Source organism: Salvelinus sp. IW2-2015, linkage group LG8, assembly GCF_002910315.2.
Source record: "Salvelinus sp. IW2-2015 linkage group LG8, ASM291031v2, whole genome shotgun sequence".
NCBI lineage: Eukaryota > Metazoa > Chordata > Actinopteri > Salmoniformes > Salmonidae > Salvelinus > Salvelinus sp. IW2-2015.
The window spans coordinates 21,596,826-21,616,494 of NC_036848.1; the positions used below are offsets into that span (position 1 = coordinate 21,596,826).

General features: G+C 40.9%; 1 protein-coding gene across 2 annotated transcripts in view; it reads right to left on the bottom strand.

The window, feature by feature from the left end:
- The window catches only part of LOC111967588 (follistatin-related protein 5), a 194,006-nt gene that overhangs the window by 123,986 nt on the left and 50,351 nt on the right, over window positions 1–19,669 (bottom strand). For both annotated transcript variants that reach the window (XM_023992722.2, XM_023992721.2), the window contains exon 4: window positions 3,007–3,258. In XM_023992722.2, coding sequence (XP_023848490.1) covers window positions 3,007–3,258 — 252 coding nt within the window. The remainder of the gene's footprint in view (window positions 1–3,006; window positions 3,259–19,669) is intronic.

Sequence of the window (19,669 nt, forward strand, 5' to 3'; positions counted from 1 at the left end):
TGACACTACCAAAAGGGAAAACAATTTTAGAGTGATATTGAAATGATTGGAAATCACGATTACACTAAGGAAGTATTTATGCCCATTAACTCAAGGTAAATTGAAATCAGGGTCTGCATGGACTATAAATATGTGAATGACATGTTTTATAATATGACATTTAGGCACATTCCATTTCACCACTAATAACCCCCAATCACAACACGTTATAATTATGTCTGGATTCTAGCTGTAAGCGCCACTACACATTTGCCTCAATTATCTATTTCCCACCATTTTAACTSTGACTTTTGTATGTGCTGCAATGAACAAATCCTCTACAGTCATTTGCCGCCAAGACCTACGCGGGCACTAATGTAGAAGAAAGACAAATGTTGTAAACATTAGTGCTTTGCCCTATCAGGGAAAATACTAATGGAATAGCAGGAAGTGGCTACAAGTGCAGTAATACTGCAGTCTATTTCTAGAGAGTAAAASAAAGCTTTTAAGGGGCCATGAATATTTTAAAAAGGAGAGGGCTCTAATTGGACCAACAGGTCTACGAGCAGTGCCTATGCTGCTCACATCGAATAAGAAATTGATTACAAATCAGTCACTGTAAAAAAAKAATTCTGGGCACAGACAAAGAGCAACTAAAAGAAACCATTTTCAGGCCGAGAGCCTTTTTGATTTGGCTCATGTTGATCTTGTATTGATTCAGCCTACGTTGGTCAAATATCACAATCCCACTTATGAATGCTCATTGATTGAGGCTTGATTTTCAGATGGCTAGGATGGAAGGTTGACCAGACAGGACACATGGAGAAGTTGATTAGAGCACCAGACAACCAGGGACAGATCATTGATCCAAATGTCTTTGTCTGATTGGGATGAAAAGGATTGGTACCCTTTGCGTATGCATGCAGACAAGGCCCTACCCTGACTGAATTGCCTCAGACTCATGCATGGGAGGAAAGTGATAATACTTTCATTACGGATGGGTTTTTATACGCAGTTCTATGACGGGGTCTTTTGTTCCGCAAAATATACAACCTTTGATTATATTATTCTTCCAATTCCAAACTAATAATTGTGATGGAAAATGGGAAACYTGAGTTTTACATTTACTGTTTTCCTATTTTCTTGTGTAGCTTATCATGTAGTGGATAATTCACTTGCAGCAGTTCGCTTGCACAGGAATCATGCAATTGTGCATCCTGCAAAAGGAAAGGTATATTGAAACTCTGTTTCCCAGAAATCCAGGTAAATCAATGTTTCTCTCACTAATATTATAAGAAATCACYTAGCTTTGTCATGTGTACCAATTATCTCTCCTTCCTCCCAAAGTGTGCACTTGTTTACTTCCCTTCACTGATTTGAAAGGAAATAACTGGTATAAGATGGTGGAAACTCCCACTAGTCCTTGCCTCCACCAATCCAATGCTTTTCGATTTGTGTAAAGTAGTGAACAAGTGCACACTTCACGAAAAACAAAGATATTATTTAGACCCACTCCATGGTCTACACCCTACATACTCAACTAGCGGACCACGGACCGGATCCGGACCTAGAACAGGGTTAATACTCGGTCGGGCTTCGAGGTCGCATGGTTTGCTAGGTGGGGGTTTGTTATTAAGCCGATAAATTACAATGTCCATCCGGACCTTTGCCACCTAGGACTTTTTTGTGACTGGACCTATTCAAATAGGACTTGAGTATCCCTGGTCTACACCATAACACCTATGAAAAGCCCATTTTTTACCATACAGGAAAAGTAATTGGTGTCTTTGTACAATCAATGTTCCAGAGCATCTGAAATTCTCTGGGGAAATCAAAGCATTGGTGTGTACAGTATTACCACCTGCTCATGATATAAAAACAAGCAATGCTTTGCATCAACTGAGAAACTAATAGAGATAGCAGGGTATAAGAAGTAGCTACTGTATGCTGTATCAGGTTCATAAAGTGAGAGATGGCTCCATCACTGTACAAAACCATTCTTTCTAACAACAAAAACATTCCGTGTCAGATATGAATTTCTGAAAACTGCAATGAGGCAGGATCTCTGGTGGCTTCTCCAAAGCTCTGATTTAGACTCTTATAGGAAAAGGTGCTATCTAGAACCTTAAAACCTCTTAAGGATCCACCCCTTTTTTTCAATTTTCGCCTAAAATGACATACCCTATTCAAACTGCCTGTAACTCAGGCCCTGAAGCAGGGATATGCATTTTATTGGTACCATTTGAAAGGAAACACTTTGATGTATGTGGAAATGTGAAAGGAATGCAGGAGAAAATAACACAATAGATCTGGTAAAAGATAATACAAAGAAAAAAACAACAGTTATTTTGTATTTTGTTTGTACCATAATCTTTGAAAAGCAAGAGACAGGCCATAATGTATTATTCCAGCCCAGGTGCAATTTAGATTTTGGCCACTAGATGGCAGCAGTGTATGTGGAAAGTTTTAGACTGATCCAAAGAACAATTGRATTTCTGTTCAAATTGTTGTATCAAGACTGCCCAAATGTACCTAATTTGTTTATTAATAACTTTTCATGTTCAAAATTWMGCACTCTCCTTTAACAATAACATGGTATTCTTTCACTGTAATAGCTACTGTAAATTGGACAGTGCAGTTCGATTAACAAGAATTTAAGCTTTCTGCCAAGATCAGATATGTCTATGTCCTGGGAAATGTTCTTGTTACTTACAACCTCATGCTAATCGCATTAGCCTACGTTAGCTCATCCGATCCTGAAGAAGTTAAAGGGTTCTTCGGCTGTCCCCATAAGAGAACCCTTTGAAGAACCCTTTTTCCTTTTTTAGTTATCTTTTTTTAGTTCCATGTAAAACAGAGGGTTTTACATGGAACRCAAAAGGGTTCACCTGGAACCAAAAAAGGGTTATCCTATGGGGACAGCCAAAGAACCRRTTTTTTAAAGAGTATAGAGCATTTTGATCCCATAATATGATCTTGCACATTCCATGACAGACATTTTATGACGTTATGAGATGTAATTCTTACCTTTGTAGAAGCATTCCTCGCTGTGCATGATAGTTATTCTCTGTGCACCCAGACAGGAGGCACGGTGMAGCTCACAGTGGTTCTGATACAGCTTGCCGTCCGAGCCACACACCGGTTTGTAGTGTGGTTTACAGCGMTCCAGACAGTTGCACTCCCCTTTACCACTCTCATGGTTGACCACGCAGTGACGCCCAAGGCCACAGTACTTGTGCTCACAAGGACTCTGGAAGCCATTGTTATGGCCCAAAAACCCTGCAAGGAAAACACAAATAAAGAAACYTTTAAAATCAGAAAATAATAGGAGTAATAGGACGATAGTTTGTTAGAGTTTGAAAGTTGACTTAAAGTACAGATGTAGGATCTTAATTTGATCAGTTTCTCACAGGATAAAAATAATCCTGCAACAACAGGAAATGTGAATTATTGTGTGGATTATAATTAATATAKWTTTTTTTGTATAGGTTGATAGATTTTTAGTGAGGGCAAATCAAGTCTGACATTTTTAAATGGAAATGTCAAACGTTAGAAGCCTTTTTAAACCTTGATTACACTGCAAGTTCGCATTTCCTGCAACAACAGGGTGATCAAATGAAGATCCCATGTAGCTGTAGGTTCTACAAGAATGTAAAAACATTAACATCAGAAACTAGAAAAGTAATAAGATGATAGTCAGTGTTTGAAAAGCTTTTGAAGTTTACTTATAGTAACTGCCTAGGTTTAATACGAGTAAATCTCGTATTGAGGCAAAAAATGTGTGTTTTATGTGATTTTGTACTACTTTTCAGGCAGTGTGTTATCGTGTGTTTAACAAGTCAACCTCCACAAGCAGTAAGTATTCTTGACAGGGCAAGGAGCACGATAACCTCTCATCCGTATCAAATGTGTTGGGTCTCAAACGAAAGGTTGCTCTCTCTTAGGTCCCCTATCCACCAGTTCCATTGCCCTTTGGAATCACTCTCAAGGGCAGTGTGCAAATTACTTTTCATTATTTGTTTCAAATGCAATMTTGTACTGATCTCTCTCTGTCTGGCTTAAGCTTTCGCGAGCAACATTGTTTCAGCTGGGCACTCAGTTTCCCGCACCGATGAGCTCGGGACTGACACAGCTCCGTTTCAGGTGTTCTGACTTTTCTTTTTACTAAAAATGTTCATTTGTCAGCAAGACGCATCAATTAGGCTAATTCGGGCTACAAGAGTGTAGGCCTAATGACAATCGCTGAATGTAATTACACTTTTTGGTGTTTTGTAACAGAAATCTCCTTCCATTAATCAAATGGCGGGTTCACACTTCACGGTGCACTTTTTGGATGCTGGAATCATTTGTGTTGATAAATGTGCGTAGGTAGCCTACTTTTTGGAGAGATTTGTTRGACAGTCAGATGAAAACGTCATGAAATGAATAGGGACCCCCGAATATCACGGTATAATTGGCACTGCTCAAGGGGAGTAAGAACATGGCCACCAACGCTGGAAAAACAATCCCACTGAGACGAATGATGGCCACTGAAATGATGGGAACATTCACTCAATAAGCATCATTTATCTGCTGGAGGTCTATTTAGGTTGCTTTTTGGTTGCCTACCGGCATAATTATTAGGGCACCATTTCACTACGTAAGCTAAAAGCATTGTGAATAAAGTAAGAAGAAAAATTTGTATACACAACGTTTTGACCTGTAGTGTGAGCGCTGTCCTACTTTTCACAAATCCACCACCATTTTGAAATGTTTATATTTATCGGACAATCCACTGCTCTAGTGAGCTATATAACATGAAATATACATTAGGATCAAAGTATAAACCAGGGGCTACCATACTCTTCTCTGTAATCATCTTTGAGCTTTAGTATTGGCCATTGAATAAGGAGTGGTGCATCATAATGGTACGACGCTTCAGTGCCTCAGATGCCTTCTTTACAATGACCAATGCATCTGCTCCACTAGGTGCACATGGTGTTCTAATAAACAAACGCGCTATAGAGGAAAATAAAAACACTCTACTCTCATTGGTCGACGAGGGAATCCGTTGGCAGGGAACCTGAATACAGTAACAAACAAACCACTCGTAAAGAGGCTTCGTCACCCTGGTAGCGACTCCCCGTGGGTGCATTAACCCCTATCTGTCAGAGAGGATTTAAACGATACAAGTGTCTACATTGTGGCCTGATTCGAGCCAATCAATGGCCATGGTTCGCTGTGATTTATTCATCCCCCTCGGTGCGGTGGCATAATGATTATTTAATGTGACTTTGTGTTGCACAGCAAGGTGCCCAAACGTCACCGACGGGGTCATAGGAGGGCAGAGGGAGTTGGTTATTGGTATGCACGCCCAGTCTCTGGGTGATCCAGTGACATCAAAGACAAATGAATAATTCTCTGCAATGATTTGTTTATTGATGACTGGCCGTTTCAAAGTGAAAGGCGTGCGGKGGGAGGGAGGGAGTATCCGATTCTGGGCGCTAGTTAGCGTTACTGCATTTGTAATTGTTGCTGGCTTTATCCGATGAAAAAACGATTTTCTTTGGAACTTTCACTTGGAAAATGTTCATTCATTATTCATAACTGTATTGTACAGCAATGAGGACGATTTTCAGAAAGACAGATAGAGTTGCGTAGATGAACGGCTATATCCAAATGCATGGATAGTGTATAAAGAAATGTCACAGGGAACTGTCTTGATTTGAAGGCAACAACAATAGTGGAAAAGACTGAGGTAAACAATATGCTGAACCAGGGGAAAATAAGTAACGCTCACTGGGATACAGTGAGTGTCAGATTTATTCAGCCCATGTGCTCAGTCTGATGGTCTAGTAAGCATTTCACCTGTTGTTTATGAAGCATGTGACAAATAAAATAAAAGTTGATTTGAACACATGTTGACCCCAGTGTACATAGTTTGAAGGGCAACGCCCTTCTATGTATTTATAATGAGATGCATATCATGTTTAACTCTAAAGAGTTACATGGACTCAAAAGACATGACCAGAATGACATTGCAGGGGTTCAAAAACGAACGCATTTAGGATGGAAAACTCAATAATGTCCCTGTGCACCACTCGTTGCATCATACTCTGCTAAATCATTATAATACATAAATATCTAGTGCCTTCTGGCTACCAGAAGCATTTACCTCTTCGGTATGCGCCACCTTACTCGCTTTGCGATGCCTTTCTGAATCTGAAGCCTTCAAACCCATTACAAAGCTGAATCTAACTGAATCGCTCCCATTCACATTCATAAGCATGCCCCCAAAGCATGCTATTTACAGCACTCTCTCAGATATACAATGCATGCTTTTTCCCCAGCAATATCCCATTTGCCGTCTCCATTTGTTCCATAAACCCAGGATGCAAGTCCCGGCCCATGTGATGTTTTTCGTAACAGCGGCTCTGYGTCCTTGGGGAAAGTCGGGAGTGTAGTAAACAACAGTTTGGAACCTCTCAGATCATCTCACCGTGGTGAGTTAAGATTCCCCAAAAGACCCACATGCGAGAACAAGATGATGCAAGTGTGAATAAACAGCACACTAAACAATGCAAAAACTTTACATGACACGGCGCACAACACGACTCGCTCGCCACACGTCACCCCGCTTGGATTAGTTCCTTGAAAGTTGCACCAGTAACATATTGTGTTACCACGGTCTATGGAGAAGCGACATACGTAGAAAGTGGGTAAAACCGGAWAGGTGTCTGCACTCGAGAAAAGCATTAACATTAACGCTAGCAGGAAAGACTGTGTATTTTTACTAGCATATCTGCTGTCATGGAAACAAAGAGTAATATATTCACGGTGGCAGGCCCGTTTCATTTAACCTGCTACCTTTCAATCCCGAACAATTGTAATTCATTCCTCCACATTGGCTTAATTAAAACCTGATAAGAGTGTTTTAGGCAGAAGAGAGAAGCCTGATTAGTTCTCGCCAGTGTGTGTCATCACTAATCATTTGTGGCATTTTTGTATTGAGAAAGACTTTAACATTAATAATTTATTAATAAATACCCAAGAAAGGACCCCCTGCTAAGAAATCACAAGGTTGTTGGCTCTATTCTTACATCACTACATTGCAGGGCATATGACTATGTCACGCCCTGACCTTAGAGATCCTTTTTATGTCTCTATTTTGGTTTYGTCAGGGCGTGAGTTGGGGTGGGCATTCTATGTTTTGTGTTCTAGGTTTCTATTTCTGTGTGTTTGGCCGGGTGTGGTTCTCAATCAGAGGCAGCTGTCTATCGTTGTCTCTGATTGAGAACCATACTTAGGTAGCCTTTTCCCACCTGTGTTTTGTGGGTAGTTGTTTTCTGTTTTGTGTTGTTGCACCTGACAGGACTGTTTCGTTCTTTCGCTTTGTTATTTTGTTTAGTGTTCTGTTTTAATAAATTAACATGAACACTTACKACGCTGCGTTTTGGTCCGATGATTCCTCATCTTCAGACGACGAACATTACAGACTAGAAGGGAAAACTACATGTATATAGCACTCTGTTGGTGGCAAGAATTTMATATAATAATTTAAATTGGAAAAACTAAGTGTTGAAAATCTCTTCCCATTTATTTTGAACCTGTATGGCACAGCTGTCAACATTTTTGTCCTCAAATGAAACAGGTATATTTTTCTATTTATGCKAATTCCTTTCAGCCAATTTGTATCTTAAATATATGGCAGGTGAACAAGTTCCCTACTTTCTCCCTTTTCCACTTGCCTCCGCCATTTTTGTGGTAGTGCTGCAATCAATTGGTTGTAAATTAGGATTGAGCAGATATTCCCATATATTTTCGATAGCTGCATATGTGACATAACTCCTTCTATTCATAATGTCATTAATAAATATAATACAATAAAAATAAAAAAAATCCATAAAAAATGTTTTTCTATTAATCAGTATATTTGAGTTTCACCATAACATTTGTTGTAATATTTGTTCTATCTATTCTGGTYGATAAAACTGAAATTGTAACCAGCTTTGTATGGCTTGTTTAAGCCAGASTGATACTTTAAKCAAAATGTTATTTTCAATTAGTCGGAAATTATAAATTGTAATCTTAGTTAGCATCTCTTGACACTGGACAATTTCCTCTGTGAACCTATTGCAAAGTTAATTTTATTGTGTTCTGTACGAGGGGACTGAAAATGTATTTACCAAAACGAATGTATGTTTGTACAATATTGAGTTCCACAATATGGAAAGGAGTTGTAGGGAWGATGGAGAAATACTGTACATACTATTATAGACACATATGAATGAATTCATGTTGAGCGTGGGTTTACCTGCAGTATGAAATTGACACTCTGTACAATTACATACTGAATGGGAAAAAATTGACAATTATAGTGAATTTCTATTTTTAAAAGCTCTAGGATCAAGACGTAATTGGTTTGATTACACAAAATGGTAGGCTGAACGCAGTGCCAGTGGTCTCCCATTGTTACTAAAAGCATGTGTTGGCACAGACTTGCTCTGAACTGAGTGACGCCCAACTGTTAAAACATTGTTCAATATAGATGCCTCATGACATTTTTGGAACGGTAAAAAAAAACATACACGCTTAAACGTTTTGCTACTGTATCTTCATTTCAAATTGTGTGATGCATCTCTCCAAATCCTCAATGACTTGGATAGGCCTATACCTCTTTATGGGAGAAAGATTCCCAAATATTTTAATGCTGTTTCTCTGCCAACACAACYTTGCTAGGAATGCATCCAATAGGTAGTCACCACGTCACATTAGAGATGATCAGAGGGTTGATACAAGGTTGTCACTCAACATTTTCCAATGGTACCGATATTGCACAAAGTTGTAGCCTATGAAGTTTCTGAAATGTTGTATTGGCACCGAAGCTTACACTCTGAAAAAGMTGTTGTAAAGTCCATCTCATCACAACCTACATTACAGTAATTGCAAAATTGCGACAATTTATTGTGCTTGTTAGTGTTGCTTAAACAACTCATGAAAATGTTTAATAAGTGATTATTTAAGGCGCAAAAGCTTTTGCCGCCATTTAAAGCAGCCTCAAAAAGTTTTWAAAAATTGATGTTCCCCTTCCACGTAAATGACTCCATCGCACAGGCCTTCGGGTTCCTCTCGATGAAGCTCACAAGTGAAGCCTGAAAAGAACAGGTTGTCAAGGGAGATAGCTAAGTATTCAACAGGAACGCACTGCTGTCGGCACAACAAGCTAAACCTWTCCAAGCGTGCTCAGCCAATCGATTGACTGCAAGTGAGCATTAGTCCCCCTGTTCTAGACCAAAGCACACAATTGGGTGTGTAAAGGTGCTGCTTGTGCGATCCACCTGCACGTTCACTCATCCAGGATTGAACTTTCCATCCCATTACTCTCTTTGGCCTGATCAGTCAATAGGGGCCCATGCTTTTCTCTCAGCGTGTCCATATTAGAATGCATCCCTCATCCCATGTCAGTAAATGGTSCAATTTGTCAGAGCGTGCCATGCTTGACTAATTGTCAACTCCTAACACTACTCCCAGTGTTACTTCACAGAACATTAGGTTGTCTTGCTGGTGGCAGCTAGCCACAGCGTGTGTTTGGTGACATACGATATCTTGGGGAGTTTTGGTACAGTTGTTATTTTGGGCTTTTTGACGGCTGGTTTTCTGGTCGAAGGGGACAGAAACACATGTCCCAGTAATGTGTTCATATTATGATGTGGAATTAGTTCATTTGAGGATGGYTTTTGTTTGTTCTATTATAACAGCTTGTCAATAGTGTGTCAAAAGAACACAAGAACATGCTGCATGTCACATTTTGTGTTTGTGTGTCTGAGTCGGTGTGTTCTTTAGAATCTTAGTAACAGCAACTATTGAATCTGAAACAGSGGAWTTACCATCAGAACCCAAATTAATCAAAGAATCTCCCGTTTCTGTAAAGAACCTTTACACCTCTGATTGTAAATCCAAACTAGTCCTTTCTAAAAMAATTAASAACTCCTCTTCTCTCAAAAGAGGAAGCCACCTCGCTGGGAGCCTAAATCACTCTCAATGAACTCAAATGGGCATTGGATAGCATAWATAAAGGCAAAACACCTYGATGGGARGGTATAAGTTCTGAATCAATTAGGTCCACTAGTACTCTAAATTATTAATACAGCCATTCACAGAAGTACATTTGGGAGAGATGTGAATACAGCACTAATTTGGCTTTTATGCAATAAAGGTAAGGATGCCAACCAGTGTTCTCACTATCTCCCCTTATCTTTGATGAACACAGATATTAAACCGTTTTCTAAAATATTGTCGTCCCGTCTCAAAACTTACTTACCCAAATTGGTCCACACAGACCAAAGCGGGTTTGTTAAAAAGCTTTTATCCTCAGATAACCTCTGTTGACTATTACATATCTTAGATGCTTCATCAGACACAACAGRTCCTTGGGCTGTATTTTCCCTCGATGCAGAAAAAGCTTTTGATAGACRAGAYWMYTSARKWRTCTYGTCTATCTTGTAACATATGYGAAATGGCTCCCATTTCATTAATATGATTAAAATACTATGATTAAAATACTATARGCCAATCCCTCAGCCATAGTTTTAAAAAGCAATATCTGCTCAAATCCATTCAGAATCACTAGAAGCAATTATTATCCATGGAACCTCTGGCCTAMGCAATTCGTTAACCTAAGGAAATAACACCAATTTCCCTAAAATCGACTGATCACTTCATCAAAAAATATATATCATTTAACTAGGCAAGTCAGTTAAGAACAAAGTCTTATTTACAATGACGCCTACCCCGGCCAAACCCCAACGACGTWGGGCCAATAGTCCCTATGGGACTCCCAATCATGGCTGGTTGTGATAAAGCCTAGAATCTAACCAGGGTTTGTAGTGACACCTCTAGCACTGAGATGCAGTGCCTTAGACCGCTGCGCTACTCGYGAGCCCCATTATATGCKGACAATATTTTACTGTATCTAGACAATGTACAGTTGAAGTCGGAACTTTACATACACTTAGGTTGGAGTCATTAAAACTAGTTTTTCAACCACTCCACAAATTTCTTGTTAACAAACTATAGTTTGGCAAGTCGGGTAGGACATCTACTTTGTGCATGACACAAGTAATTTTTCCAACAGTTGTTAACAGACAGATTATTGCACTTATAATTCAATGTATCACAATTCCAGTGGGTCAGAAGTTTACATACACTAAGTTGACTGTGCTTTAAACAGCTTGGAAAATTCCAGATAATGATGTCATGGCTTTAGAAGCTTCCGATAGGCTAATTCACATAATTTGAGTCAATTGGAGGTGTACCTGTGGATGTATTTCAAGGCCTACCTTAAAATGCAGTGCCTCTTTGCTTGATATCATGGGAAAATCAAAAGAAATCAGCCAAGACCTCAGAAACAAAATTATAGACCTCCACAAGTCTGGTTCATCCTTGGGAGCAATTTCCAAACGCCTGAATGTACCACGTTCATCTGTACAAACAATAGCACACAAGTATAAACACTATGGGACCACGCAGCCATCATACCGCTCAGGAAGGAGACGCGTTCTGTCTCCTAGAGATGAACGTACTTTGGTGCGAAAAGTGCAAATCAATCCCAGAACAACAGCAAAGGACCTTGTGAAGAAGCTGGAGGAAACAGGTACAAAAATATCTATATCCACACTAAAACGAGTTCTATATTGACATAACCTGAAAGGCTGCTCAGCAAGGAAGAAGCCACTGCTCCAAAACTACCATAAAAAAGCTGCTTGCAAACCTAAGAACACCATCCCAACCGTGAAGCACGGGGGTGACAGCATCATGTTGTGGGGGTGCCTTGCTGCAGGAGGGACTGGTGCATTTCACAAAATAGATGTCATCATGAGGTAGGAAAACTATGTTGATATATTGAAGCAACATCTCAAGACATCAGTCAGGAAGTTAAAGCTTGGTCGCTAATGGGTCTTCCAAATGGACAATGACCCCAAGCATACTACCAACATTGTGGCAAAATGGCTTAAGGACAACAAAGTCAAGGTATTGGAGTGGCAATCACAAAGCCCTGACCTCAAACCTATAGAAAATTTGTGGGCAGAACTGAAAAAGCGTGTGTGAGCAAGGAGGCCTACAAACCTGACTCAGTTACACCAGCTCTGTCAGGAGGAACGGGCCAAAATTCACCCAACTTATTGTGGAAAGCTTGTGGAAGGCTACCCGAAACGTTTTACCCAAGTTAATGCTACCAAATACGAATTGAGTGTATGTTCCCACTGGGAATGTGATGAAAGAAAAAAAAGCTGAAATAAATCTTTCTCTCTACTATTATTCTGACATTTCACATTCTTAAAATAAGGTGGTGATCATAAGTGAACCTAAGACAGGGATTTTTACTAGGATTAAATGTCAGGAATTGTGAAAAACTGAGTTTAAATGTATTTGGCTAAGGTGCATGTAAACTTCCGACTTCAACTGTATCTCAATCGCTCTCAAACGCARTGAAGATCATAGATACATTTTGATAAATGAATCTAACCAAATCAGCCCTACTGCCTCTCAAGACACGATGACACGACTCCATCTCCAATCTTTTCCCATTGGGAGTAGCTAAGGTTCCTTCCTTAGATGAAACCATTGCCAGAAATGTTAACAGAATGCTAAAATAATTTCAATCCTACCTCAGTTCATGAAATAATATCTRTGTTGCTTTAACCGGCAGAATATCTATTGTCAAAATGAATATATTGCCACGGCTGAATTTCTGTAGTTCAATGCTTCCCATGGCTCARCCTTCTGGATATTGGGGGAAAAATTCATAGTGCGGTTTGAACATTTATATGGCAAGGTAAATGATCCCAGWTTAATTTTGAWAAATTAACACATTTACAAAGAGGGACCGYTGTAAGACAACTATCCGTACCAAACTTTAAATTGTATTTCCAMGCATTAGCATTTCGCCCAATCCTAAATTGGTTTCGATAAGATTCTTCGGCCCTCTGGCCTACTATAGAGAGAAATATGGTGTCTCCTATTGCCTTGGAAGAGGTGGTATTCACTGATATATCCCTTAAACGATGTAAACTATGCTTTGGCCCTATTATTGCTTGCAACAATTACTATTTGCCGCAAAATTGAAAGACAATAGAATGAAAATGGCATGCCCATGCTCCAATATTTCACAATAATGCCTTGTGATCTGGAGGGCGACCRTGTGCATCACCCTAATMGTCCAAATGTGGAATCTGTATCCTTACCGATATCATGGACAGTAATGGTTTGAGAACATTCCAAGATTTGAAAGATACAGTATGTACACATTACCCGGCAATTCCTTTTTTCTATGCTGGCCTATGGAGTCCCTTGGAAAACTCAARCATCCAATGATGGGCTCCCAAAACAACTGATCTCTATAATATATAAACACCTTTTGGAAAGCTCATATTCTGAGCTAGCCATTAAAAAAGTATTGTTCACAGATTGAATCTGAACAACCCTTTKATTGGAACAGAATATGGAAAAATATGACCTTAGCATACTTTTTAYGTTTATTCACAGACTGTATTTAACACCAAGGAAACTGGCCCCAACTGTTCACTGTGTCCCCTAAATCAGGTAGGCACATTCCTTCATATGATGTGGGAGTGCACTGCAGTTATATGCTTCTGGGGCAAAGTTACAAAAAAACATTTCAAGTGCATGAATTAAAATATAAAATGCTTTGCATCTTTTACGTTACTTAATGATGATAGGCCCTTGAATCTTGAATACAAGCCAATTAGATATATTTATTTAGACTTTTCTTTGCTTTCAGGCCTACAGGAAGGGTGGTACGGGGGGGGGGGGTGTCTTTGGTCGTTGTAGAGGAGGGCAGGGGAGATTGCGGTGGGGGGGTAAAAGCTTTGTATTAAACTTGAAGCTTTTCCTCTGTCATATACTCAGAATTTCTGAAACCAGTGTTGTCTGGAAATAGCACACAAAGGAGACATGACTGTCAGGCTTTAGCTTTGCAAGACTCTGAAGCCATGTCAAGCAAAAAACAAACAGAGGTGATTGACAGAGGTGTGTTTGAAAAGGCAAAAAAAAATCCTTGGGTGGTAACTGTTTCTTGTTGGATCAAACAATTTCCATAACCATTGACCTGAATGGAAAAAAACAGAAGGGAAATTAAATATGCATCTATTCAAAGAGCCTTAGAGGCGACCTAAGAAAAAGTGAGAGCCTGCAATGTTGTCTGCTCTTTTTTTATGCAGTTTCTAGGACTCCAGACGACACAGAGTGTGCTGTCGATACGATGAGCACAAATCCAATCCGGTCATTCATTATTTAAAAAACTTTTAAGTGTTCTGTCCGCTGCTCTTTGCTTTGAGATGGGCAGGGATATAGCCATTAAGATAGGAAGATAAAGGGAGATGAACTTGAAAAAGTGAGGGTTACTTATTTATTWATCCCTAGATTTCTCTGTTGATTAATTTATAGATACAGTAGGTAGCAGGATGTAGAACCAAGTGCCCTTATGGTTGTCTGCATCCTCACTGCCCCAAGTCAAAAGCATTGTGAATGCATAAATGCATCAGTGCCTTGTCAGAATCGCCCAAGGAATATTACTTATTTTGGAGGGAAACYTCCATGTGTCGCGAAACAAATGAGTCACAGAATGACAACTGATGAGATGAAAGRGAGATAAACTAAGCTCCTGTAGGGACTGGGGTTATACAACCAGGAACATGTGTTCCAACTCTGTCATTTGGATCTTTGTATTTATGCTCAGCAAGTGCCTTATAATAATCCCAAATTAGTTTAGGAGCATAATTGGGGGGGGGGAGGGGGTACTTGAGGAGTTACATTCCTAAGAGCATTATTCATCTCTCGGGACGCAAGATCTTTGCACAGCTCCCTACTTTAGTTTCACCACAACACTGCTGTCTTCGTTGCAATTCTAATCAAACTTTGGAGAGAGTCAAGTGAGATGTTTCCTCTTGAGGAATGCTTATGAATAGACATTTGATTAAACTACTGTAGAATTACAGGAACTTGATTCTCGCCCTCTCAGCCACGGAGTTSTGTAGCTAAGTCTAGCTACTTAAGAACTCATTTGAAAGCTTGAATCCTGATCTACTCTTGGTGCCCAGATTAATAATGCATTTATGGGGGGAATATTGGTCAAAAGCTAGGGTCTTCCTTCAAGATAATTACAGTGTTGACCTTCAGTGGGGAGGGGGAGAATAGAACTTTATCACCAATCCAGCCTTACGGCCTCCATTGTAAGTAGTCCTACCACAGATCTTTGTTGATCACTGAGAGTAACGATAATGAATAATGAATCTTCGATTTGTTTCACTTTGTTTAATCCCATACATCTTTCGCCTGATGTCGTTGGCCAAAAATGTATAAGTGCCAACGTACAGAGAGTATCATCACTTAAAAATAGACCTCTTGGTCTTCGAAACCTCTTGGGTCTGTTTGATCTTACAGATGTAATAAAATAAAATAAAATGTTTTTGTCACGTGCTTCGTAGACAACAGGTGTAGAGTAACAGTGAAATGCTTAATTACGCCTCCATTTCCAAACTTTGCAGAGTAAAGATAAGATAAAAAACTGAGATAAAAAATAAATAAATAGTGATACGAGGAATAAATACACAGTGAATAACGGATAAAATTAATGAGCAAAAGTAACATGGCTATTTAAATGGAGTACCAATACAGAGTTGATGTGCAGTGGTACGAGGTAATTGAGCTAGCTATGTACTATACATACAGGTAGGGGTAAAGTGACTAGGCAACAGGATAGATAATAGACAGTAGCAGCAGCGTATGTGAGTGTGTAGGCGTGTGTACATTTGTTTTATACATGTTTTATTTAACCCTTATTTTACCAGGTAAATTGACTGAGGACACATTCTCATTTACAGCAACGACCTGGGGAATAGTTACAGGGGAGAGGACGGGGGATTAATGAGCCAAGTGGAAGCTGGGGATGATTAGGTGGCCATGATGGAATTTASCCAGGACACTGGGGTTAACACCCCTTCTCTTACGATAAGTGCCTTGAGATCTTAAGTGGCCACAAAAAGTCAGGACACCCATTTAACGTCCCATCCAAAAGACAGCACCCTACACAGGGCAATGTCCCCAATCTCTACCCTGGGGCATTGGYATATTGTTTTAGACCAGAGGAAAGCATGCCTCCTACTGGCTCTCCAACAACACTTCCAGCAGCACCTGGTCTCCCATCCAAGGACCAACAAGGTTGGTCTGCTTAGCTTCAGAGATGCTTAGCTGCTTAGCTTCAGAGATGTGTGTGTGTGTGTTGGGGTGTCAGTGTAAGTATGTGTGTGCATAGAGTCAGTGCAGAGAGTTAGCGCAAAAAAGGGTCAATGCAGGTTGTCCGTGTAGCCATTTGATTAGCTATTTAGCAGTCTTGTTTAAAAGTGTTATGGCTTGGGGGTAGAAGCTATTCAGGGTCCTGTTGGTTGTGCATTGGAAAGAGGTGTTGTCGTGCCCGCTTCACAACTGTGATGATGTGTTTGGACCATGATAGATCCTTAATGAGGTGGACACCGAGGAACTTGACGCTCTCAACCCGCTCCACTACAGACCCATTACATTTACATTTAAGTCATTTAGCAGACGCTCTTATCCAGAGCGACTTGCAAATTGGAAAGTTCATACATATTCATCCTGGTCCCCCCGTGGGGAATGAACCCACAACCCTGGCGTTGCAAGCGCCATGCTCTACCAACTGAGCCACACGGGACCATTGTTGTGAATGGGGGCATGCTCTGCCCTCCATTTCACGTAGACCACGATCAGCTCCTTTGTCTTGCTGATGTTGCAGGAGAGGTTGTTGTCCTGGTACCACACTGCAAGATCTCTGACCTRCTCCCTATAGGCTGTCTCTTTGTCGTCGGTGGTCAGGCTTACCACCYTCATGTCATCATTGGGGCGGCAGGTAGCCAGTAGATTAGAGCATCGGACTAGCAACCAAAAGGTTGCTAGATCGAATCCCCGAGCTGACAAGGTAAAAATCTGTTGTTCTGCCCCGGAACAAGGCAGTTAACCCACTYTTCCTAGGCCGTCATTGTCAATAAGAATGATGGTGTTGTTTGTGGCCATGCAGTTGTTGGTGAACAGGATGGGACTAAGCACGCACTCCTGAGGGGCCCCTGTGTCAGGGGTCAGCATGATGTATGRGTTGTTGCCTACCCTCACTGTCTGGGGGCGGCCCGTCAGGAAATCCAGGATCCAGTTGGAGTGCAATAGAGATTGCGTTATCTGRGGATCTGTGGATCTGTTGGGGTGGCATGCAAATTGGAGTGGGTCCAGGGTGTCTGGGATGACGGTGTTGATGTAAGCCATGACCAGCATWTCATGGCTACAGATGTGAYRGATTTGGGGTAATTTAGACAGGTTACCTTAGTGTTSTTGGGCACAGGGACTATGGTGGTCTGCTTGAAACATGTAGGTATTACAGACTGGGTCAGGTAGAGGTTAAAAATGTCMGTGAAGACACTTGCCAGCTGGTCAGCGCATGCCCTGAGTATGCGTCCTGGTAATACGTCTGGCCGTGCCACCTTGTGAATGTTAACCTGTTTAAAGGTCTTACTCACATCAGCTATGGAGCGCATGAACACACAGTCTTCCGGAACAGCTGATGCTCTCGCGCATGGTTCAGTGTTGCTCGCCTCGATGCGAGCGTAGAAGTAATTTAGCTCGTCTGGTATGCTCGTGTCACTGGGCAGCTCGTGGCTGGGATTCACTTTGTAATCCGCGATAGCTTGCAAGCCCTGCCACATCCGACTAGWGTCAGAGCTGGTGTAGCAGGATTCAATCTTAGTCCTGTATTGACACTTTGCCTGTTTGATGGTTCATCGGAGGGCGTTGCAGAATTCCTTATAAGCGTCTGGGTTAGTGTCTCTTTCCTCGAAAGCGGCATCTCTAGCRTTTAGCTCAGTGCGGATGTTTACCTTTAATCCTTGGCTTCTGGTTGAGATATATAAGTACGGTCACTGTGGGGACGATGTCATCGATGCACTTATTAATGAAAGCGGTGACTGATGCGGTAAACTCCTCAATGCCATCAGATGAATCCCGAAGCATATTCCAGTCTGTGCTAGCAAAACAGTCCTGTAGCTTAGCATCCGATTCARCGGACCACTTCCGAATTGAGCGTGTCACTGGTGCTTCCTGTTTGAGTTTTTGCTTGTAAAGAGGAATCAGGAGGATAGAGTCATGGTCAGATTTGCCAAATGGAGGGTGAGGGAGAGCTGTGTATGGAGTAAAGGTGATCCAGAGTTGTTTCCCCCTCTATTTGCACAGGTGATTTGCTGGTAGAAATAAGGTAAAATGGATTTCAGTTCAACTGCATTAAAATCACCGTCCAATAGGAGCGCTGGAACTGGATATGCATTTTCTTGTTGGCTTATGGCCCTATATCTGTCTCTTATACACATCTAGATGTGTATAAGAGACAGACACAGGACTGTTGCAGGTTAGTCACGTTTGTTGTTTTGTTAAATTTGTAGTGTTTGTTGGTTTGCCATTAAAATCATGAATACCTCCTACTCCGCATCTTGGTCCGATCCATGCTCCTCCTCGTCTGAGGAGGAGAACGACATTGACAGCCGTTACACTTGGCAAATAGTATAGTCTACAGGCTTATCATGAGCTATTCTAAACCAGGCGAGCAGAACCTCGAGACATRCTTAATATTGGAGCGCTGCATATGGGGCCCCGCTGCCACTAGGGGGCTCCGTCYGGGTTTCAACTTATTGTTGAGAGTTAGAAAAGTTGAACACACAAGGTGTAATTTCGAAATTTGGTAGGGTATCCACAGTTTTCCTCTTATGTCAGTTATTCACAGTCACTCAATTAGCCCATTTTTGAGCAGGATTGCTAGTAAGGTAGTCTAGCCAGCTATCTAAGCCTTGTAGTATATTAGCCAACCGGGCATGCAGGGCATTAGCCCAGGGGGCCTGACCTAAAGGGGGCCCCCATTGATCACTGYGCGAAAAGGGTCAACATCAGGGCATGTCTTTATCTATATATTTCCGGATATCTGACATTTTATTAGATATAAGGAGTTGACATGCTCCAGATACGCATGTCCTTCATTTKATATACGGTGCTAGGATATGCTCCGTAACTGGTCAGTTTCTACATTTATCCAATCCAGCCTCTGAAATCTCCCTGCTACCGTATGAGTCCAGGGAGATATCTGGGGTGAGATGTGTTCAAGACACGCACATGATGCACGTGCACGCGCGTATCTATTTCAGACATACTTAAGCCTTTATACTCAGGCATGAAATAATCCACATATTTTCAGAAATGTATCATAACTGTTGTCCTTACCACACGAAGGTGACATATCTGAGCACACATTTGCACTATATTCAGAAGTAGGCTATACAAGSCACGGAAAGGCAAACATCGTCAGATTTAATCCAAGTTGCTATTTCCAAGGATCATCTCTGATATTTCTATTTAAAAAATGCAGCATAGCAAATCCAGAGCTCCAATCACAACACGTGTTTTCTGGAAAGATACAAAAGGTAGGCCAATCTTTGAAAAACATTTATTTTATTTTTTTAACAGTTGCGCACTCTCAATGTTAATATCCCTGCCTGCCCTGTTTGATATAATGGACAATGAGATGAGTGCAGATTGGGTTGTCCGCGGCGGTCCCTCACAGTCCAGAACCAACGTGGTGGCAGTGTTG